Source organism: Mirounga leonina, unplaced genomic scaffold (assembly GCF_011800145.1).
Source record: "Mirounga leonina isolate KUSES-001 unplaced genomic scaffold, KU_Mleo_1.0 Mir_126, whole genome shotgun sequence".
NCBI classification, from domain to species: Eukaryota; Metazoa; Chordata; class Mammalia; order Carnivora; family Phocidae; genus Mirounga; species Mirounga leonina.
This window is the reverse complement of record NW_023270314.1, coordinates 17,917,573-17,941,259: the sequence shown is the minus strand read 5'-3', so window position 1 is coordinate 17,941,259 and position 23,687 is coordinate 17,917,573. Positions and strand designations below refer to the sequence as shown.

Below are 23,687 nucleotides of genomic sequence, written 5' to 3'. Positions count from 1 at the left end.
CTAGTGAAGATAAATTAGAAAGGCTAAAAAGGAAATTCAAGAATCTATCCTGTCCCCAAGTGTAAGAGATGATTTTATAAAGTTCTTAGAATAATCCTATTCATGGAGCCTGTAATTCCTTTCCCCACTCAAGGCCTGCCGCCTGAGTTATCAGTGGGAGGCAACACACTCTGATGAGAGGTATGACAGTGCAGCCTGGGTTCAGATCTCTTCCTTAGCATTTTCTCACACTGTGGGGCTGAATAAGTTATTTGAACTCCCTGAGCCTCGTCTTCCCCAAGGATAATATGAGAATGGTATTACCAGACCCCATGCATTTGCTATTGTGGTTAAATCACATAATCCTTCCAAAGTGTCCAGGTAAATGCTTTTTTTTTTTTTAAGATTTTATTTATTTGACAGAGCGACAGAACACAAGCAGAGGCAGCAGCAGAGGGAGAGGGAGAAGCAGGCTCCCCGCTGAGCAGGGAACCCGACGTGGGGCTCGATCCCAGGACCCTGGGATCATGACCTGAGCCGAAGGCAGATGCTTAACCATCTGAGCCACCCAGGCGCCCTGGTAAAAAATAACTGGTGGTAGCAGTAATTCCCAAACATGACACAAAAGGCGATACATAGGATAATTACTGGAGGGGGCATTACTGCTGCTTTCTCTGTAAGTATTGATTTAATTTTCAGTGTCTTATAGAAACTGACCTTGCAATTACTCCTTTCGTATTCTTAATAGTCATAAAGTCATATCAAGAGGGAAGCGCCACTGTTTGGGCCTACTTTGGGAGTGAGACACTTTTCAGATGAGGTGATATGGAGTAGTGGTTACAAAGAGTGTACCTGAAGCCAGGCTTCCTAGGTTCAATGCTCAGTTCTGCTGATAACTCAGTGTGTGACCTTGAGTAAAACAGGGATAATATTAGTACCTACATTGTAGGGTTGTATGAACTGAGGAGCAAACAAGCTAATAGGTCAAGTGCTTAGAACAGTGCCAGGCATGTAATAAACACTATGTAAATGGTAATTATTATTATATATTATATATAAACACACATACACGTCTAGCCCTCTGAATGCACTGAATTCCTAGTTTTTGCCCTTGATTATTTCTGATCATTCATTATTAGTGTTTATAGACACATAATCCATTCTTTTTCATTCTTTTTTTGTCTTTTTAATGGACCAGCTGCCATCAGACTTTGCATACAGAATATTTAGGAAATTAGCACTATATTTTAGCCATCTAGCCTTAAAAAATAAATGTGGTAAAATTATGCCAAAACAAAATGCAGATTTGTAAATTTTCTTATTACTGATGATTCCTCTGATATTGTTCTACTCTGAGTTCTAACCCATACTCCAGATTTTTTTAAATCCCAGTTGTTCAGTTTGCCAGTCTACATAAAGTTGTGAAATCCTGCCAAATTTCCACAGCATCGATGTGAATCTTATCATTTTAGCTTAATTCAAAAAAATAATCTTTTCTCCAGTGTAGTCGTTAAAATCTTGTTATGAGAAACTATTGAACAGTATCTACATTCCTGTGAATATAAAATGGGTCATATACACACAATAATAGAAAGACAATGCATTATGAACATTACAAGTCAATTTCATAAAAACATGTTGAATTTACAGTAAATACCCAAGTTATTAGAGAAACATTTATTTTTGACTGATGCAATATTTAAACAGTTGGAAGGCAAGGAATAAATATGTGGCAATATTTCCAAAAGGAGGTGGTAGGTTTAAATGCAGTGCATGTTCAGTCTTTATAATACAGCTACTTCATGACATCACAACAGGCAGCAAGTCAAACTAACATTCTGATAAGTAAATTTAACTTATTTGATAAAAGGAAAACTAGAAAACCTTTATAATCCTAAAAGCTGATTTGAATGAACTTTCCCTTGCTTGGAATATAATTGCTGCTTCGCTGCAGATGTATTTTTTTAATGTAGCTCTTACAAGTACATGAATTAAGCTCTTGCTTTAGTTTTTGTGTACTAAAGGTGCAATTAAAACATCGTTACTCTGCAGTAGCAGGTTTTCTCATTTAAACTAGAGAAAAGCTGCCATCGAGCTGGTCATAATTGTACGTGAATGCACTCGTCCTGTCTTAAAGCACCTTATATAATGAGGTATTACAAAATGAAAGAACCTGTCGGTCTAGAATAATCCTTCAAGAGTAAGCTGACCAGACAGCATTTACGTATAGATGAAACACTGTAAGGCAATAACATATGAATCATCTTCATAAATCTACCCACCTATATAAAAAAACTAAGGCTGTATTTTATTTTCTTGGCAATGGAGGTGATTCCTATAGCCATGAAAACTGTTGGATTTTCATGCCACAGTTTAATTTTCCTTCCTTAAGAATGTCCAGTGCTGGCTTGGCCTGAACATTTATTTTAACATTTGAGGCACCAAAAGCCAGCTGCATAATACTTCTGCTAGGGTGAGCATTTCTACTAAATGACCTGGTTATCTATCTTATAAATTCTCTAAAAATTTAACAGCCTTGGGTGATTGGAAGGATAGTCCTTTCAAACAACAGAGAGCATTGCCCTAGCTAACTGGTATAACACAGTGTGTGGAAGCAGAAAATGTCATATAATCTAACTACACTGCTGGAGAGAACCAAAACACCAAGCGTAACAGAAGAGGGGTGGCCTTACCCTGATGAGTTTTATACTACTGTTACTACCTGCTAGTCTGAGCACATTGGACAAGTCACTTAAAAATCTCTGAATTTCCAGGGTTTCTACCTGCTGAGTGAGTCTGTTGGACCCAGTAAACTTCTCATTCCCTTCTATCCCCAAACTACTCTGACATTTTTAAGAAGCACTAATTCCAAATGGGATAAAACTTTATCCAGATTACCTAAATTCAGTGGTGGTATAACCACTGGGTAGACTTCATTTTTCTGAGAAGCCTACTCATTATATTAGAATGCAAAACTAGTAAGCTTTTATCACAAACACAACATCTGTCAATGGCTTGCAGCTTCCTATGCTGTGCAAATGAAGATCTTGACTGGAAATGAATCTTTTGAACAGATGGACTTGCACTATTTCTCGGAACTTTGAAAGCTGTAAGGGGCGCCTGCCATGAACTCTTCTATGTGACTCATGAAAGCAGATGACTGTTTGCTTTGCCATTTATGCACATTCATCTACTCACAAGCAGATCAACTGATTCTGTCTGGATGACATTCACTGCTAGCGCATACACAAAAAAACATTCCCTGGGCGCCTGGGTGGCTCAGTCGGTTAAGCGACTGCCTTCGGCTCAGGTCATGATCCCGGGGTCCTGGGATCGAGTCCCGCATCGGGCTCCCTGCTCTGCGGGGAGCCTGCTTCTCCCTCTCCCTTGTGTTTCCTCTCTCACTGTGTCTCTCTGTCAAATAAATAAATAAAAAATCTTTAAAAAAAAAAAACCAAAACATTCCCTGATTTCTCTTTGGGTAGTTAGTAAATTCCTTTGGGACATTAAGGAAATGTAAGACTTTCCTTCTCCTGGCCCCTGTTCACACCTTATGTTTATTCCAGGTGGAAAATGACCCCCAAAATTAAGATCATTCTGAAAGAAACAGATAATGGGATCCAGTTATGTTTCACTTAAAAACATTGAAAAGTTCTTAAAAGGGGAAAACCATTATATTTGAATACTTGGAGGTAATCTGAGTAGACTTAAAAAAAATATTATTTCATATACCAGCATAGTTCACACATTTTTAGAGACAGTTGAGATTTTGAACTCAATTGGAAGGTACTTTACCTGCCAAATTTGATATTAGGTTCATTTTTCTAGACTCCCCTCTAATTTATAAAGGCGTAATTTGAATTGATAGTTTTTATCCACTTTCTTGACTTAAAGCCTTACTTGAGAAGTTTAAATTTATCTGCTCAAGTATGGCACTTCTCAAGAACTTCAGCCTCACTGCATATGAGGGCTAGCAGAAATAAGCAGTATGAATTGTACTCAAAAGGTGAAGTTAAGATAAGTGGAGTTGGGGAGAAGGGCTGAAACATGGCAGAAATTCTTCTTAGTAGCCTGGAGATTACTAAGAGCAACAGTTTCTCTGAACTTCCAGGATAGGTTGAGTTACAAATACGAATGGCTCTTAGTTAACAACCTTTCCTTGAGATACCTGTCTGAATAAAGAATATGTTGCTGTCACTTGGAGAAGAACTTGGTGGAACTTGTTGTACCAAGCTAGTATCATGCCTGAAGTAACACATACGCCCTCCTCCCCTCCCTATCCTTTTCCTTAATGTTACATTTAGAGATGATCCTTCCATCTGTGGTAGATCTTTGGAAAAAAATTCATCTTCTGTAAGTTGCAAAACTAGAATGTATTTTCTGAAAAACAGTGTAATATAGTGCATGATGTTTAATATACTGGGTGCTTTGCTTTTTCCTTTCTATTTCTCACTTATATAGTTCCCTGGGGTTGTTTTTGTTTTTTGGTTTTACAATACCAGTCACAATTCTGTAGCTTCAAATTCCTAAAGTTGGTCAAAATGTGAATCTTTAGCTATTTCTCATTGTTTAGATGCTAGTTTGACATAGCTGAATCAATTATAGGGCAATGTAAATATATGAAGATTGGACCATTAGATAAGAACACAATCTTCACTTGGTTTATGGAGATTCAGTGAAAGCCTGATGGCTCAGTACTTTTCATGCTAATTTCCACATTAATAGGCAGGTTGAACACTGACAGAGGTCCACTAATACACCCAGTTTTGTATTATCCATTTCCTATTCTTGGAAAAACAGTATCAACTGCAGGGCCATTGTAGGTGACATTATTAGGTTCACCTCTTTGTGGCAGTTTTAATTTGTGGCTCTCATTAGTTCAAAGAGTGATGCCCCCTTAGTTCTATAAAAGATAGTTCAATGCCTTTCTTTACTGACCACTGAGACAGTTCTTTGCCTTCTGATCCCTAAAGCTGTGTACCAAGTTCATCTTTCCCTCTGAAATCAGGAGCACCTGGAATGCTAATGGTAACTATAAGAAAGAGTAGGTTACAGTTAGTCCTGTAACACAATGTACACACCTGCTGCTCTGGGAGAAATAAACCAAGACGAGAGCTCATTTCGGGAGATGTTTTGAATCTTTACTCCTCAACGAAACTTCTGTCCCTTCCTTAGAATCCGACCAACACTAGGATTCGCCACACTAGTGCTCCAACGTGGAGCCACAATTTTTTTGAGTGTGGAAAAATCAAAAATTCTCATCAGGCACAGCAGAAACCTTCTCTTTCTACTTCTCCATTTGAACTTGAAGAGTTTTACACGTTTGCCTAAGGAATAAACACACGTCAGGTACTCCACTGTTCAACAGATGATTACAAGAAGCAAACCTGGGAGAAAGGGAACATTTCAACAAACATAAAGGGACAGAGAGACAATAACTTCCTTTACGTCCATAAAAGTCACAATGGAGATAGGATTGCATCTCTCCCTAGAGGATTATAAACTCTTAGAACATTTTTTTCTTTAATTTCAGAAAAACACATACTCATAAATGGGACCTAAAATAAAAAGCTATTGCAAGAAATTGATACAAAAGTCATAAGAATTTCTTGTTAATACTTTGGGAAGCATTCTGCACAAACTTAATAAAAAAGGTCATTAAAATCAAGGGAGAAAGTATATAGAAATCTATACACAACCATTTTGACATAAAAGGGTAAAAGAATTATACAAATAGTATTATGTAGTAATATTCAGTTACAATTCAAATATTTAATATTTGCTACCTTAACCATTCATAGGCTTTCCTGGACATCCATGTCTACAGTAATTTGTGATTTTGCTACAGCATGAACCTGAATCATACACTTACACATACATTTAATGCTGGTAAATGGGGCCAAGTCATTTAACCAATGTATAGTATAGGTCTAGCCACCCACAAGCCAGCTTTGTTAGTCTCTGCTCATCAACTATGTAATCCTCATTAACAGCCTGAATGAGATCCGTGACATTTTTCAGTTGTAATTTATGACATTTTCTAGATCGAGATTTTCAAAGCTTTTCTTTATCATCTCTTTTCCAAAGTACTCCAGAGATATAAAACAAGTACTGTTTGATTTTCAAATATTTGAATAATTTACTATTTGAGAGCATAACATGAATAACAATAATAAATAATAAAATCATATGAAGGAGTGGCTAGTACTTTCGAATTAGACAATGGAAGGTTTTGGTAATATGAATCAAAGTAAAACATTTCCTACATAAATTTGAGAGCTGAGGATAGTTAAAACCAATAGCAGAAAAAAATTAATCATGTTATAATATAAAAAAAGTATTTCCCAAGTTTGAAAAAACAGATTGAGTCTTTGAGTAGTAAGAACCAATCCCCTGTCCCCGTCATGCCTAGATCTCTCCCTACCTCACTGGAAAATGTAAGACTAAAATAGGGCCTGAGAAAGAATGAAGCTTTTGAGTTCCGGTCACCATGATCACTTGATTTTATCCGCACAGGTCAGAGCCAGTGCAGTCCTACGGTAGGTCGGAGTCATGACTTGCCAAAGACACATGTGACAAAGGATGAAGCTGCAGAAAATTTAGAGGAGCTTCATATCAACATACCCACCTTCCTCTCTCCACCTTCCCAAACCCTTCAGAGAGACACAGGCTCAACTCTAGTCATAACTAACTAATACTCATAGGACTTGATATGCCCATTCATAGCTCCTTATCTGTATATATATTTTAGCTTTGCCTGAAATACTTTTCTTTCAAGTCTCAGAAGAAATGTTACCACTTCATAATTCATAAACCTTTGTGATTCATCCAGTCAGCACTCTAAGACATATCTCATCATATTTTGATTATTTATTAATCTCCTTGTTTCTCGCACTAAACTATGATGTATTAGAAAAAAGATATTAGCATACATTTTGCTTCGTCCTTGCTAAGCAGCTTTCCAGGCACATATGTGATGCCTAGTATTTATTAAATTGCAAAACTGAAATGATGGGTGGGTGGGCGGATAGATAAAAGGACAAATGAAGGAATGAATATAAGAGGAAAGTGATACGTAATTTCACAAGAAGGGAACCTAGAGCTACTATTTGGATTCTCTGTGAATAGCTAAGGGAACGATTAAGTAACCCAAAAGGTCAGTTCCTCCATTCTATTTTTTTATAATTATTCCCATGATTCTCTGGTTTCAGAATTTGAAATTATAGATATGTATGGGTCCTGACATCAGTTTCACATTCGCAGCTTGGATATTTAAATTTATTCTCATTTGGAAAAGGTCTGATATTTAAAACAAAATTAATTCATGAAAATAATAATGCAAGAAGATAATAGCAATGTGTGATGCTTTAATTGGTATTAGACTAACCACTTGGGATGTGGAATATGTCCAAATAGATACATCAAGGTTGATTCTGGCATACTCATTACAGTTAACATTTCAGTTAGAAATTATCCTGATTTTTTTTTAATGCACTTCTCTCTTGAGGAATTTCCATACTGCTGCTTAACACTGTCAGGAAAATTTTCTCATGAAATATTCCGTGGTGACAATTATCCTACACCTAAGTATTACATGCTCACTTGACATCAGGTGTAGTGGTATAAATGAAATGCCATCAAATTTCTTATAATAGAACAAAGTAAATAAATACCACAATGATGGATTCACCCCCAAAATAATACTGTGCATACCATCTCTCTCTCTTATACACTGATTATATGCTCCATATTTAGTTCAGGATCCCTGACCCCTCCCTCCATTTTTCTCCAAATACAGAGGCTAGTATTTTAAAAGGCAAAGAGAAGTTAATTTTTGCTTAGCAAAATGCAGCAGACTCCATTTTCTGGTCTAGACTAGAACGCCAAAGACAGCTGATCCTTCTCCTCAGGGAAACCTGGAACCCTCCTCACGCTTTCTTTTGCCTCCACCTCTCAGATCATAATTGCTGGTATCAATAGACAACTTAGGGCACATTTGTTTTCTCTTGGAATCCTCAGAGTTATTCTTCAAGACTATTCCCATTTACTACTTACAGATCTTAGGCCTTTTTATTAATTACTATTATCTTCAACTTATAGTTGAAGAAACTGAAGTTCAGATAAATTAAGTGAAACTTCTGAAAGATGCATCTAAGGAGCAAGTGATAGCCTGGGGACTGAGATCCTCATTCTGGGGCTTCAAACCTAGTGAAATAGGTCCTGCATGTCTGGTTCTTCCATTCATTCACTTGACCAATACTGATTGAGCACATACTCAGTAGCAGACACTGTCCTAGGTGTGAAAAGAATCACTACCCCTATGAACCGACAATCTAGAGAGGCAGACAAACAACAGACACAATAATTAAAATTTTCAAATATGTTAGGCCATGCCAGGAGAAAAGTAGAGTCAAGAGGAAGAGAGGGGTTTTTGTGGTAGTTAGCTTAGACAGGGAAGATTTGCTGAGAAATGAGACCAGTAAAAGCCTACAGCAGTGAGGGTCAGTCAAGCTAATGGTTGGGGGAAGAGTGTTTCAGACAGAGGGAACGACATGTGTAAATGACCTGAGACAAGAAAGGAGGGTGGTGTGGTGTCAGTGGAGTACACAAGGAGAGAGTAGCAGGAGATGAGGTTGCAGACGTTATTCACTCATCAGTTTCTTTGTTCAACAAATGTTGTTGTTGCTTCTATGTTACCTACTGAGGATGGGGCAAAAGCAGATATGGTCCTTGTTCTCATGTGGGCACACAAAAAAGGAACTAGAAACACACATGCTGCATACCTTCCTCCTTCCAAAAGTCTCATTCCTGGAAGTCAGAACTGGATAGAACCCGAGTGAACACAGGAGACCTCAATGATGACTTTTTTTTTAAGCCCTGTGGAAGCCACTGTTCTTTCTTTTCAGACAGTGAGATTTACAGAGTTTTATAGGAGAGGGGAGTAAGGCAGTCTGTGTGTGTACAGGAACCAAAGTTTTTTTCTGGCACATGTTTTCAGCTGACCATTGGCAAAGAATTCCTCAATGCATGACTTAAATTCCCTTATAATCTAGCTAGATTGAGACATCTCCTAGTATAGAAAAACAATCTAGAAAAAGAAGGGCACTCTTCCTTCACTCTGCCCTTCCATTTAGCTTTTCCTTTGAAGGGATGTCTCCTCCCCAAACTCTTCAGCTGTTCTTGGGATAATGAAATTCAGGAGAAGTGTGAGGCCAGTCATGAGAAAAAATACCGTATCTCTGCTTTGAGGGGGTTCTGAAGAGAAGAGATGGAGAAGAATTCAAATGGATAACTGAAGCAGAAGGAAAAGAGCATCTTAGCCACCACTCCATCCAATGCAAACTGGTTTGAAATGTGTAGCAGATGGGAAGCCAAAAATTATTTGGTCCATTTAAACTTTTCCTACTCAAATATTTAACCTTATAGGTTGGAGACTAGACTGCCTGGGTTTAATCCCCACTCCATTGCTTATTAGCTATGTAATTTTGGGCAACCTCCTTATTTCTCATTCTCCTGTGGAAAAATACCTCATGTATAAAATGAAGATAATAATAAGTTTATCTCCGGGGGTGGTTGTGAGGATCAAGTAAAGTAATATGTGTTCAGTGCTTATAATACTGCTTGACCACAGTGAAAACTCATTTTTACTAATTCTAATAAAAATGGAAGTAACATGCAAGCACTAATGTAAGCAGAAAGTCACTTATCTTCTTGAGGAATTAAACCCTTCATCATTAGGAAATGCTTCTCCTTAGCAATAATTTTTGCCACATTCTTCTTTACTATTAATATCATTATATCAGCTTTCTTTAGGTTAGTGTTTGCATAAATGTATGTTTTCTATTTTCATATTTTCAGTTTTTCTTTATTATAATTTAGATGCGTCCCTGCTAAGCAGCATATATTTGTGTTTTGATCTTTTGATCCAGAGTAACAATCCTTGCACTTATTTGCCTTTTAAGTGGATCATTTAAGCCATTTACATTCAGTATAGTCACTGATAAATTTGCATTAAAATCTACCAAGTACTGGGGGTGCCTGGGTGGCTCAGTTGGTTAAGCGACTGCCTTCGGCTCAGGTCATGAAACCGGAGTCCTGGGATCGAGTCCCACATCGGGCTCCCGGCTCAGCGGGGAGCCTGCTTCTCCCTCTGAACCTCTCCCCTCTCATGCTGTTTCTCTCTCTCTCACTCTCTCAAGTAAATAAATAAATAAAATCTTAAAAAAAAAAAAAAACTACCAAGTACTTTCTATTTGTTCTACTTGTTCTTGATCTCTTTCACATCTCCTCTTTTGCCACCTTTTGTACTCCCTCTAACATTGACAATTACCTTCATGGGTCAAGTAACTCCTAAAACTGGACAAATCTCTCTTGATCTTCATCCAACCCAAATCCTGGACCAGAAACTCTTCTCTTTCTTGTTGGCTTCCAATGCCTCCAAGTCTACCATCTTATATTTTGTTAAGCTCTTCAGTCTCCTTTCGGAGAAGGGGAAGGTGGAGTAGTTTGACAATACTACTAAACAACCATTACTAAAAGTGAAAGTCAAGTTTCAGGAGTTCAGTTTTACTGATGAACTTGGTATTGATCAGTCATCCACTAAATTAGGTAACATTTGAAATTTACCTTTGGTATTCTACCTGCATAGGTACCTCTGCATAACAATCATATTTAGTTTGAGTCTTATTTCCAAACTGACTTGCATCTAATGCTCAAAACATAAGTTGTTACTTATACTTGGGGTTACTGTATTTTTCAGTTCGAGTAATAGTCCTGATTTACATCTATTGTCCTGACTTCCAGTTGGGTTTATCTTGGAAATATGTTCTATTACGGACAATAAATTATATCTTCCTCCATATAGAATAATTATCCTTATTGTGGAAATTTCAATTTTAGTAAACAACTCCTGAATGTTAAAATCTTTTTTTTTAATTTTATTTTATGTTATGAATGTTAAAATCTTAACTCTATGAATGATTCTCTAATACAGGAATTTCAGTCACTGTGATCGGCAAAAAAAACCGGAACATTTCTTGAAGCATAAAACATTTCTGAAACCCATTAAAACACATCAAGTTGCTAATAAATTTTTAAGGCTGGCATTGAGAAAGGGTTCCTAGATATAGCTCTGTACTAACTTCTTCAACTTTTCTATCATAAAAATGAGACATTGAGGTTGTAATGTTAAAGACTGACTATAATGTTATCAGTTACTATTGTAATCCAAGGTCATGAACTCAGAATCCAATTAAAGCCATGGCACATACTATTACCTTTGAGATAGAAGATTCATTGTAACAAAGAGGTCAAAATAGGCTTCTTACAAAATCTAGATCTATTTTAAAACACTAATACTCTCAAGTGTAGTGTTCATTTGCTGATATATTTTCTTATTTCTATTACATCATAATGAAAAGTTATAACGGCATTTTCCTGCTTTTGCCTAAAATTGAAAAATGATCATTGTGAATTTCAATTTCCCCTAATTTTTTTCTTCTCTTTACCATGAATAATTAAAAGTTGGCTAAGAGGTAGTGTGTCCTACATATATTGAATGTTCATCTACTGATGATGATAAAGAAAATGATGAATTTAAGATTTTCAGAGAATCAGGCAGGCAGTAATTAATAAGTAATGGTTAAGAGCATGGGTTAAGAGTATCATCCAGCCATGGGCTTATTCTGACTTGGGTGTTTATTAAGTGTGTGGCCCTGTTACTCCACTACAAAAAACCTGTTTCCTTTCCTATACGTGGAGGTGGTCCCTATCTCATCACACTGCTATGCAGGTTAACTGCAATAATGCCTATAATGAGAATACAATAAATGCCAACTCTTAAACACTTACAAACAATACTTTGAAATATTTTCAAAAACAGAGGTTTATATATTTAATATTCTCATTATTCCATTGTTATAAAATATGAACTCTAATTGTATAATAAGGCATTAAGTATGGATGCATTTCTGACTCTCTGATACTATAGTTGTCCTTTCCAAAGCTAAGCATTTCCTGTGCCAAATCTGTTTTATTTTCAAATGTTATACTAGAGTCAGGGTAAGTGATAAAGAGGGTATATTATGCACATAAGGTCTAACACAATTTTTTTCTTCCCTAAGAGCAAAAACTTATATATAACACATTTTGTTTGAAATGTACTGAGGTTAAAAAATCACTTAGGTTTTATTTGTTATTCCATAAATAAGAATTATTAGCCTCTGCTAATTGCTGAATATCTATAAACACTTTCAGCATCAGTTTCTACTGGGTGTTTTTGTGATTTAGTAAGAACATTAATGTTGTATTAGTAATAGCAAAATAGGTAGGAGCAGCTCAGCATTCAATAAAATAGTCCTTTACTGCCGTGCCAACTACTCCAAGCTAACCTCATCTTAAATTGCCATAGGCAAACAAGTACAAAAAAAACTTTAAAAAAAAAATAAATAACCCACAAACCTAGCCCATAAACCCTAGCATAACATTTCTTTCTCTCAAGTGAATGGAACCTTTTAACCATAGAAGGAAGCTTTTTTGTGAGACTGTCTTTGAATTATACCAATGGATGTAGAAATATCAGTTGCGTAAATGACAATAATTGCAATGTTCAGGAAAAAAAAAATTGTCTCCTTCACTTGGTAGCTCTGATAAGTCCTCAAGAGTCCTTGCCATTTTCTGGTGGCTGTAAAGGAGAAAGTGTTTCTGCTTCTGCAGCATAAACCTGCCTTTACAGTTTTTCACCAGACCCATGTGAAGTAGGTAACTGGAATGGCCCAGATCCTGTTACCATTACAGACACTAGAATCCACATACTCAACTCTGTGGTTCCTTTCTGGCATGATCTTTCTGTAGCTAATCCAAAAGGGAATAGGCGCACAGACCAAACTTTGAAGAATTTGTGCTTTTTAAAGTCCATGTTTAAATGTGAATGGAAGGGAGGGAAAAATAAAACAAGATGTAGTCAGAGAGGGAGACAAACCATAAGAGACTCTTAAGTACAGGAAACAACCTGAGGGTTGGTGGAGGAGAGAGGGTGGGGGGATGGGGTAACTGGGTGACGGGCATTAAGGAGGTCATGTGATGGGATGAGCACTGGGTGTTATGTACAACTGATGAATCACTGAACTCTACCTCTGAAACTAATAGTACACTATGTTAATTGAATTTAAATAAAAAAAAAAAAGATAGTTGAAAAAAATGTGAATGGAGGTGGTAAGGGAAGTCTTGAGATATCTCTACGTTAGTGCTTATTTAATAAGACTTACTACTTGGAATAATAATGTTCATGTTTCAGTTTTGAAAAAGTTGGCCCATTTTATGAGCCTATAAACAACTTCCTTGATTAATGTAGTTTACTTAACAAGTACATATAGCCCTTACCCTTGAACAGGAACTGTTTTAAGTGCTTTACAAATATTAACTCATTTACTCTATATAGGGAACCTATGTGGTGGATATACTATTATCATGATCTCTCAGATGTGCAAACTGAGGAGCACAGATGTAAAGTAACTTGCCCAAGGCTACCAGCTACTAAGTGACAGAGTCGGGATGTGAACCCAAGTAATCTGTCTCCAGAGACTGGTTTCTTAATCATTACACCATCCTTGAAGACATTCTCAAGAGATCACAGCAGCCATTTCTCATTGAGGCAAATAGGACCCATTGTAAAAATAGACAGACACCTCCTGGCAATGCATCCATTGTGAGTGATAAAGGCAAAGCTAATACAACTCTTGGAAACATTCTGGAGTCTTAGAGCAATTTTTTTTTTCATGTAAAAGTCATCTTAAATTAAACACAGATTATTATTCCCTTCCCAAGGAACAACATTTTCTTGCTTATATATTAGACTAAATCACTAGGCATACCGGCTCTAAGATATGTTTCTGACTACTATGTTTCTTAGCTTTTTGTATGTGGTATGACTAAAGAATGAGGTTATTTTCTTTGGTGTAATAATGGTTTCTCTTGTTGTTGTTCTTAAAAAAATGCATCCTTTACGCATGGATGATTTAGAATGACAGTTTTTTAAATTACTTGCTTGCCTTACCTATCTTCTCAAAAGACTGCCCTCTCTTTCCTAACTAACCTGGTATCTCATAATAAGGGGTATGTAACCTGAGGAGGTAGGTCAGAAAAAATATGTCAAACTTCCACTTATATGGGACAAGACAATGTGCATAAGAAGTGACACCTGTATTCAGCAGAAAGATTTGTGACTATACCTGTCTTTGGATATCTAGTTCCTAATATAATGACTGGCACTGAATAGATGCTCAATAAAGCTTAGCAAATTCAGATTCAGGTATGATTTTGTTCTATCTCCATCGACAGGTACAACACACAGAGTTAAATAAAACCTCCAGATTTACACATAGAGTGCCAAACTTGCATGCATTAAAAAAAAAAATCCCTTAGGCATATAAAAAGATTATTTTTTTTATAAAATTTTAATTCTTTTTTCTTACTGAGATATAATTGACATAACATACCAGTTTCAGGTGCACAACATGATTCAATATTTGTATACATTGCAAAATAATTTCAAGGATCTAGTTAACATCCATCACCACATAGTTAGAAAATTTTTTTGCATGGGATGAGAATTTTTAAGATTTACTCTCTTAGCAACTTTCAAATATGCAATACAGTATTGTAAACTGTAGTCACCATGCTGTACTTAATGTCCAAATGACTTAATTATTTTATAACTGGGAGGTTGTGCTTTTTGAATCCTTCACCCATTTGGCCCACACCCATCCTCCAACCTCTGGCAATCACCAATCTGTTCTCTGTAAGCTTGGTGTTCTGGGGGTACTTTTGGTTTCTTTTGTTTGGATTCCACCTGTAAGAGATACTCTATGCTATTTGGCTTTCTATGTCTGACTTATTCCACTTAACATAATGCCCTCTCTAGGTCCATCCATGTTGCTGCCGATGGCAAGAATTCCTTCTTTTCTCTGGCTGAAAATATTCCATTGTATATATACATAACACATTGTCTTTTTTTTAAGATTTTATTTTAATTCAGTTAACATAATGTTATATTAGTTTCAGGGGTACAATATACTGATTCAACACTTCCATGCATCACCTGGTGCTTGTCACGGCAAGTGAATTCCTTAATCCCCATCACCTATTTCACCCTTCTCCCTACCCACCTCCTCTCTGGTAACCATCAGTTTGTTCTCTAAATATAATTAAGAGTCTGTTTCTTGGTTTGTCTCTCTCTCTCGTTTTTTCCCTTTGCTTATTTTTTTTGTTTCTTAAATTCCATATGAGCTACTATGTTGTTGAGAATTTTTGCATCCATGTTCATCAGGGATATTGGCCTGTAGTTCTCTTTTTTAGTGCTATCTGGATTTGGTAGCAGGATAAATGCTGGTGTCATAGAATGAATTTGGAGGTTTTCTTTCCTTTTCTTTTTCTTTTCTTTCTTTCTTTCTTTCTTTCTTTTTTTTTTTTTTTTTTGGAACAGTTTAAGAATGGGTATTAACTCTTCTTTGGATGTTTGGTAGAATTCACCTGTGAAACCATCTGGTCCTGGACATTTGTTTGTTGGGAGATTTTTGATTACTGAGTCAATTTCTTTGCTGGTCATCTGTCTATTCAAATTTTCTACTTCTTCCTGTTTGTTTTTGTAGTTTCTATGTTTCTATGAATTTACCCATTTCTTTCAGGTTGTCCGATTTGTTGGCATATAGTTTTCCACAAAATTCTCTTATAATTTCTTGTATTTCTGTGGGTATCAGTTGTTATTTCTCCTCTCTCATTTGTGATTTTGAGTCCTTTCTCTTTTTTTCTTGATGAGTCTGGCTAGCAGTTTATCAAATTTATTGATTTTTCTTCCCAAAGAAACAGCTCCTGGTTTTATTGATCTCTTCTATTTTTTCCTTCCTTCTGCTAATTTTAGGTTTTGTTTGTTATTCTTTTTCTGGTTCCTTTAGGTGTAAGGTTAGGTTGTTTGAGACTTTTCTTCTTGAGGTAGGCCTGTACTGCTATAAACTTCCCTCCTAGAACCAGTTTTGCTGTATCCCAAAGGTTTTGGACCATTATGTTTTCATTTTCATTTCTTCTATATACTGTTTTATTTCTTCTTTTATTTCCTGATTGACCCATTCATTGTTTAGTAGCACATTATTTAACCTCTATGTTATTTGTGGTTTTTCCAAGGTTTTTCTCATGATTGACTTCTAGTTTCACAGCCTCGTGGTCAGAAAACATACATGGTATGACTTTGATCTTTTTGAATTTTGAGGCTTATTTGGTGGGCTAATGTGTGATCTACTCTGGAGAATGTTCCATGTGCACTTGAAAAGAATGTATTCTGTTTTAGGATGGAATGTTCTGGATATATCTGTTAATCCATCTGGTCCAGTGTGTCGCTCAAAGCCATTGTTTTCTTGTTGATTTTCTGTTTAGATGATCTGTCCAATGATGTAAAGTCCCCTACTATTACTGTGTTCTTATCAGTAGTTCCTTTATGTTTGTTATTAACAGTTTTATGTATTTGGATGATCCTATGTTGGGTGCATAAATATTTACAATTGTTCTATCTTCTTGTTGGATAGTCCCCTTTATTATTATATAGTGCCTTTGTCTCTTGTTACAGTATTTGTTTTAGTCTATTTTGTCCAATATAAGTATTGCTACTCCAGCTTTCTTTTGAAATCCACTTGCATGATAAATGTTTCTCCATTCCCTCACTTTGAATCTGCAGGTGTCTTTAGGTCTAAAATAAGTCTACCTTAAATTGATGGAAACTTAAATTTTAATGAATTATAAAAATTTTATATTTTTGCCCCCACTACACATTTTATGTTTTTGATATCATAATTTGCATCTTTTTATTTTGTGTATCTTCTAATTATTGTAGTTAATTTTACTACTTTTGTCTTTTAACCTTTATACTAGCTTTGTAAGTATTTAATCCACTACATTTACTACATATTTTCCTTCACCCGTGAGATTTTTACTTTTTTTTTTTAATTTTATTATGTTATGTTAGTCACCATACAATACATCATTAGTTTTTGATGTGGTGATCCACGATCCATTCTTTTAGTATAACACCCACTGCTCCATGCAGTATGTGCCCTCCTTAATACCCATCACTGGGCTAACCAATCCCCCTCCCCCCACCCCTCTAAAACCCTCTTTGTTCCTCAGAGTCCATAGTCTCTCATGGTTCATCTCTCCCTCCGATTTCCTTCCCTTCATTTTTCCCTTCCTTCTCCTAATGTCCTCCATGCTATTCCTTATGTTCCACACATAAGTGAAACCATATGATAATTGACTTTCTCTGCTTGACTTATTTCACTTAGCATAATCTCCTCCAGTCCCATCCATGTTGGTGTAAAAGTTGGGTATTCATCTTTTCTGATGGCTGAGTAATATTCCATTCTATATATGGACCACATCTTCTTTATCCATTCATCTGTTGAAGGGCATCTCGGCGCTTTCCAAGGTTTGGCTATTGCGAACATTGCTGCTATGAACATTGGGGTGCATATGGCCCTTCTTTTCACTACATCTGTGTCTTTGGGGTAAATACCCAGGAGTGCAATTGCTGGGTCAGAGGGTAGCTCTATTTTTAAATTTTTGAGGCACCTCTCCACACTGTTTTCCAAAGTGGCTGTACCAACTTGCCTTCCCACCAACAGTGTAAGAGGATTCCCCTTTCTCCACAACCTCTCCAACATTTGTTGTTTCTTTCCCTGTCCATTTTGGCCATTCTAACTGGTGTAAGGTGGTATCTCAATGTGGTTTTGATTTGAATTTCCCTGATGGCTAATGATGATGAACATTTTTTCATATGTCTGTTACCCATTTGTATGTCTTCTTCAGAGAAGTGTCTTTTCATATCTTCTGCCCACTTTTTGACTTGATTGTTTGTTTTTTGGGTGTTGAGTTTGAGAAGGTCTTTATAGATTTTGGATACCAGCCCTTTATCTGTAGGGTCATTTGCAAATATCTTCTCCCATTCTGTGGGTTGCCTCGTTGTTCTGTTGACTGTTTCCTTTGCTGTGCAGAAGCTTTTTATCTTGATGAAGTCCCAAAAGTTCATTTTTGCTTTTGTTTCACTAGCTTTTGGAGATGTATCTTGAAAGAAGTTGCTGTGGGCGATGTCAAAGAGGTTACTGCCTATGTTCTCCTCTAGGATTTGGATGGATTCCTGTCTCACATTGAGGTCTTTCATCCACTTTGAGTTTATCTTTGTGAATGGTGTTAGAGAACGGCCGAGTTTCATTCTCCTGCATGTGGCTGTCCCATTTTCCCAGCACCATTTATTGAAGAGACTGTCTTTTTTTCCATTGCATGTTTTTACCTGCATTGTCAAAGATTATTTGTCCAGGGAGTTGAGGGTCCATCTCTGGGTTCTCTATTCTGTTCCATTGGTCTATATGTCTGTTTTTGTGCCAGTACCATGCTGTCTTGGTGATCACAGCTTTGTAATATAGCTTGAAATCGGGCAACGTGATGCCCCCAGCTTTGTTTTTCTTTTTCAACATCTCCTTGGCGATTTGGGGTCTTCTCTGATTCCATACAAATTTTAGGATTGTTTGTTCCAGCACTTTGAAAAATGTCATTGGAATTTTGATCGGGATGGCATTGAAGGTATAGATTGCTCTGGGTAGCATAGACATTTTAACAATGTTTATTCTTCCGATCCATGAGCATGGAATATTTTTCCATCTTTTTGTGTCTTCTTCAATTTCCTTCATGAGTGTTCTGTAGTTCCTAGAGTATAGATCCTTTACCTCTTTGGTTAGGTTTATTCTGAGGTATCTTATAGTTTTTGGTGCTATTGTAAATGGAATCGTTTCTCTAATTTCTCTTTCCACAGTTGCATTGTTAGTGTATAAGAAAGCAACTGATTTCTGTGCATTGATTTTGTATCCTGCCACATTACTGAATTGCTGTATGAGTTCTAGTAATTTGGGGGTGGAGTCTTTTGGGTTTTCCACATAAAGTATCATGTCATCTGTGAAAAGAGAGAGTTTGACTTCTTCTTTGCCAATTTGAATACCTTTTATTTCTTTTTGTTGTCTGATTGCTGTTGCTAGGACTTCTAGTACTATGTTGAACAATAGTGGCGAGACTGGGAATCCTTGACGTGTTCCTGATCTTAAGGGGAAGGCTCTCAGCTTTTCCCCATTGAGGATGATATTTGCTGTGGGTTTTTCATAGATGGATTTTATGAACTTGAGGAATGTTCCCTCTATCCCTATACTCTGAAGAGTTTTAATCAGGAAAGGATGTTGTGTTTTGTCAAATGCTTTTTCTGCATCAGTTGATAGGACCATATGGTTCTTCTCCATCCTCTTATTAATGTGTTCTATCACATTGATTGATTTGCGAAATGTTGAACCACCCTTGCATCCCAGGGATAAATGCCACTTGGTCATGGTGGATGATCCTTTTAATGTATTGTTGGATCCTATTAGCTAGGATTTTGTTGAGGATTTTGGAATCCATATTCATCAGGGATATCGGTCTGAAATTCTCCTTTTTGATGGGGTCTTTGCCTGGTTTGGGGATTAAAGTAATGCTGGCCTCATAGAATGAGTGTGGAAGTTTTCCTTCTGTTTCTATTTTTGAAACAGCTTCAGTAGAATAGGTATTAGCTCTTCTTTGAATGTTTGGTAGAATTCCCCAGGGAATCCATCAGGCCCTGGACACTCTTTGGGAGGTTTTTGATCACTGCTTCAATCTCGTTACTGGTTACTGGCCTATTCAGGTTGTCAATTTCTTCCTATTTCAGTCTTGGCAGCTTACAGGTTTTCCAGGAAGGCCTCCATTTCATCCAGATTGCTCAGTTTATTGGCATATAGTTGTTGATAAAATTTCTAATAATTGTTTCTATTTCCTTGGTGTTAGTCATGATCTCTCCCCTTTCATTCATAATTTTATTAATTTGGGTCCTTTCTCTTTTCTTTTGGATAAGTCTGGCCAGTGGTTTACCGATCTTATTAATTCTTTCAAAGAACCAACTTCTAGTTTCGTTGATCTGATCTACTGTGTTTCTGGTTTCTAATTCATTGATTGCTGCTCTAATTTTAATTAATTCTCTTCTAATGCATGGCTTAGACATCGTTTGTTGCTTTTTCTCTAGTTCTTTAAGGTGTAGAGTTAGTTGGTGAATTCGGGATTTTTCTGTTTTTTGAGTGAGGCTTGGATGGCTATGTATTTCCCCCTTAGGACCACTTTTGCAGTATCCCACAGGTTTTGGACCTATGTGTTTTCGTTCTCATTGATTTCCATGAATTGTTTAAGTTCTTCTTTGATTTCCTGGTTGACCCAAACATTCTTGAGCAGAGTGGTCTTTAGCTTCCAAGTGTTTGAATTTCTGCCAAATTTTTCTTGTGATTGAGTTCCAGTTTTAAAGCACTGTGGTCTGAGAATATGCAGGGAATAATCTCAATCTTTTTGTATCGGTTGAGACCTGATTTGTGACCCAGTATGTGGTCTATTCTGGAGAAAGTTCCATGTGCGCTCAAGAAGAATGAGTATTCTGTTGTTTTAGGGTGGAATGTTCTATAAATATTTTTGAGGTCCATCTGGTCCAGTGTATCATCGAAGCTCTTGTTTCCTTGTTGATTTTCTGCTTAGATGATCTGTGCATTGCTGAGAGTGGAGTATTGAGGTCTCCTTCAATTAATGTATTGTTATCAATATGACTCTTTATTTTGGTTAACAGTTGGCTTATGTAGATGGCTGCTCCCATGTTGGGGGCATAGATATTTACAATTGTTAGATCCTCTTGTTGGATAGACCCTTTAAGAATGATATAGTGTCCTTCTGTGTCTCTAATTACAGACTTTAGTTTAAAATCTAATTTGTCTGATATAAGAATTGCTACTCCAGCTTTCTTTTGAGGTCCGCTGGCATGGAAGATGGATCTCCATCCCTTCACTTTCAGTCTGGATGTATCTTTAGGTTCGAAATGACTCTCTTGTAGGCAGCATATGGATGGGTCCTGTCTTTTCATCCAATCTGCAACCCTGTGCCGTTTTATGGGAGCATTTAGGCCATTCACGTTGAGAGTGATTATTGGAAGATATGAATTGTCATCATGTTGCCTGTGAAGACGTTTTTATAGATTGTCCCTGTAAATTTCTGTTGTAGATCATGGTTGGGGTCTTTCTTCTTTTATAGAACCCCCCCTTAATATTTCTTGCAGGGGCGGCTTAGTGGTCACATATTCTTTCAGTTTCTGCCGGTCGTGGAAGCTCTGCATCTCTCCATCCATTCTAAATGACAGCCTTGCTGGATAAAGTATTCTTGGCTGCATGTTCTTCTCATTTAGTACCCTGAATATGTCTTGCCAGGCCGTTCTGGCTTGCCAGGTCTCTGTGGATAGGTCTGACGTTATTCTGATGTTCCTCCGTCTGTACGTAAGGAATCTCTTCCCCCTAAGTGCCCTTAAGATGGTTTTCTTGGTTCTAAGATTTGCAAGTTTTACTATTACATGCCAGGGTGTTGGCCTGTTTTCCTTGATCTTGGGAGGGGTCCTCTCTGCCTCTAGGACGTGAATGTTTGTTCCATTCCCCAGATTAGGGAAGTTCTCAGCTACAATTTGCTCAAATACATCTTCTAGTCCTCTCTCTCTCTCCACTCCCTCCGGGATTCCAATTATTCTGACACTGGAACGCTTCATGGTGTCACTTAGTTCTCTGATTCTATTTTCATGGATTCTGAGTTGTTTTTCCCTGGCCTCCTCTTTTCCCTTTTTATCTATTATATTGTCTTCCAGGTCGCTTATTCATTCTTCTGCCTCATTTACCCTAGCTGTTAGATTATCTAGATTGGATTGGATCTCATTGATAGCATTTTTAAGTTCTGCCAATTCAACTTTCATTTCTGCCCTTAGAGACTCTATGTTGCCATTAATTGATATCTCCATTCTAGCCATTGTCTTCACGATTGCTAGCCTGAATTCCAACTCCGACATCTTGGTTATATCTGCATCCATTTGTAAATCTGCAGCATAAGTCATAATCTCTGAGTCATTTCTATTTGGGGGGCTCTTCTTCCTCCTAGTCATTCTGTTGATGGGTATTTGAGGGAATGTATAGAGTCCAAATTATTGACCAGAACCCAAGCAAGATGCACCTGTTTTATTGGGACCTTAGGGTTGCTGGCCTCTTGTTTTCCCAGCCTGTCTTCTGAGGGAGGGGCCTGCCGCACTGTTACTCAGGCAACCCTGTTTGGGCGGAGTTGCCCTGCCCCCCTGTGGCGGGGGATGGGCTCAGTGGGAATCAGTTTTGGGGGCTTTTGTTCTCTGGTGGCTTTCCCTGGCATCTTCCCGCGTCTCTTTTGTGAGTCAGAGCAGAAGAGACCGTTTCCAACCCTCTGCCTCAGAGTGGAGAGACTGCAGTCTGTTCTTCAGTGAGCTCTCCAGGCCATACCATCTCCGTTTCTCTCTGTGGTGCTATAAACTGCAGCATCCTGGGTTGTGCACCCCTCCGCAGCGCTCCCAGTCCTGCCTCCAGGTCAGGGCACGTCTCTGCCCTTTGTGCTTCTAAAACTGCCAGCCACTCCCATTTTGCACGCGCGACCCCACATCTCTGGGTTTCTGTCCCGGGGGCTGCAGTTCTCAGGCGCTCGGGGTTTCCGCCCTGGGGGCTGCAGTTCTCTCGCGTGACCCTGCACGGTTTTCTGCCCCGGGGGGGTGCCCTAAAGTCCTTTCCCTGCTGCTACCAGGTCTGCGAGTCTGTGCCCCGTCCCCAGCGTGCAAGGCTGTCGCTCACCAGCGGTGTAGGATCCCCACGGCCAGGCACCCTCCCGCTGCCGTTTATCCTCTGATATCTGCCCACAGAATCACGGCTCTCTGCTTCGTACCTCGAAACCAACCACCTGCAATATTCTGTTTGTAGAGATCCAGATCTTCTTACATCTCAGGCTGGTTTCGAGGGTGCTCAGAGTGGTCTGGTAGTTATCCAGCTCAATTCTGGGCACCAATTGCAATAGGGTCCCCTACTCCTCCATCATCTTTCCTTCTCCCAAGATTTTTACTCTTGTATGTTTTCTTGTTATTAGTATCTTTTTAGCTTAAAGAATTATCTTTAACATTTCTTAAAAAGCTGGTTTAGTGTTGGTGAACTCCTTTAGCTTTTGCTTGTCTAGAAAACTCTTTCAATTCTGATTGATAACCTTGCAGAGTATTCCTTTTTTTTTTTTTTAGACAGCTCAGGCTGAGCCCCCAGACCCACTGCCAGACAAGATGCACCAGTCAGTGTGTGAGGTACTGCACTCTGACCTGCAGTATTCTTTATAGTTTTTGGTTTTTTTCTAGAGCATATAGATGGGTCTTTGTTTTTATCCTTCTGTCACCCTTTTGTCTTTTGATTGGAGCATTTAGTTCTTTTGCATTCAAAGTAATTACCGATAGATACATATTTACTGACATTTTATTACTTGTCTTATAGTTGTTTCTAGAGCTTTTCTCTGATCCTTTCTTGTCTTTCTCTAATGTTTTGCTGATTTTCTTTAGGGATGTATTTGGATTTCTTTCTATTTACACTTTGCACACTTAGTTTTTTTGACATATGGTTACCATTAGGTTTGTATATAATCTCCTCTGCATATAGCAGTCTGTATCATATTTTAAGTGGAACCTATCCTTTACTCCTCTTCTCCCCATGTTGTAGGTATATGTTATTTTATATCCTTTTTTTGAGTTCCTTAACTGATTTTTACAA

The 23,687-nt window shown here is 37.7% G+C and overlaps 1 protein-coding gene across 1 annotated transcript in view; it reads right to left on the bottom strand.

Moving 5' to 3' along the window:
* Positions 1 to 4,438: 4,438 nt before the first annotated feature.
* TAFA2 (TAFA chemokine like family member 2) overlaps positions 4,439 to 23,687 on the bottom strand; it is a 451,862-nt gene continuing 432,613 nt past the window's right edge. The window contains exon 5 of the mRNA XM_035002254.1: positions 4,439 to 5,306. Coding sequence (XP_034858145.1) covers positions 5,295 to 5,306 — 12 coding nt within the window. The 3' untranslated portion in view covers positions 4,439 to 5,294. The remainder of the gene's footprint in view (positions 5,307 to 23,687) is intronic.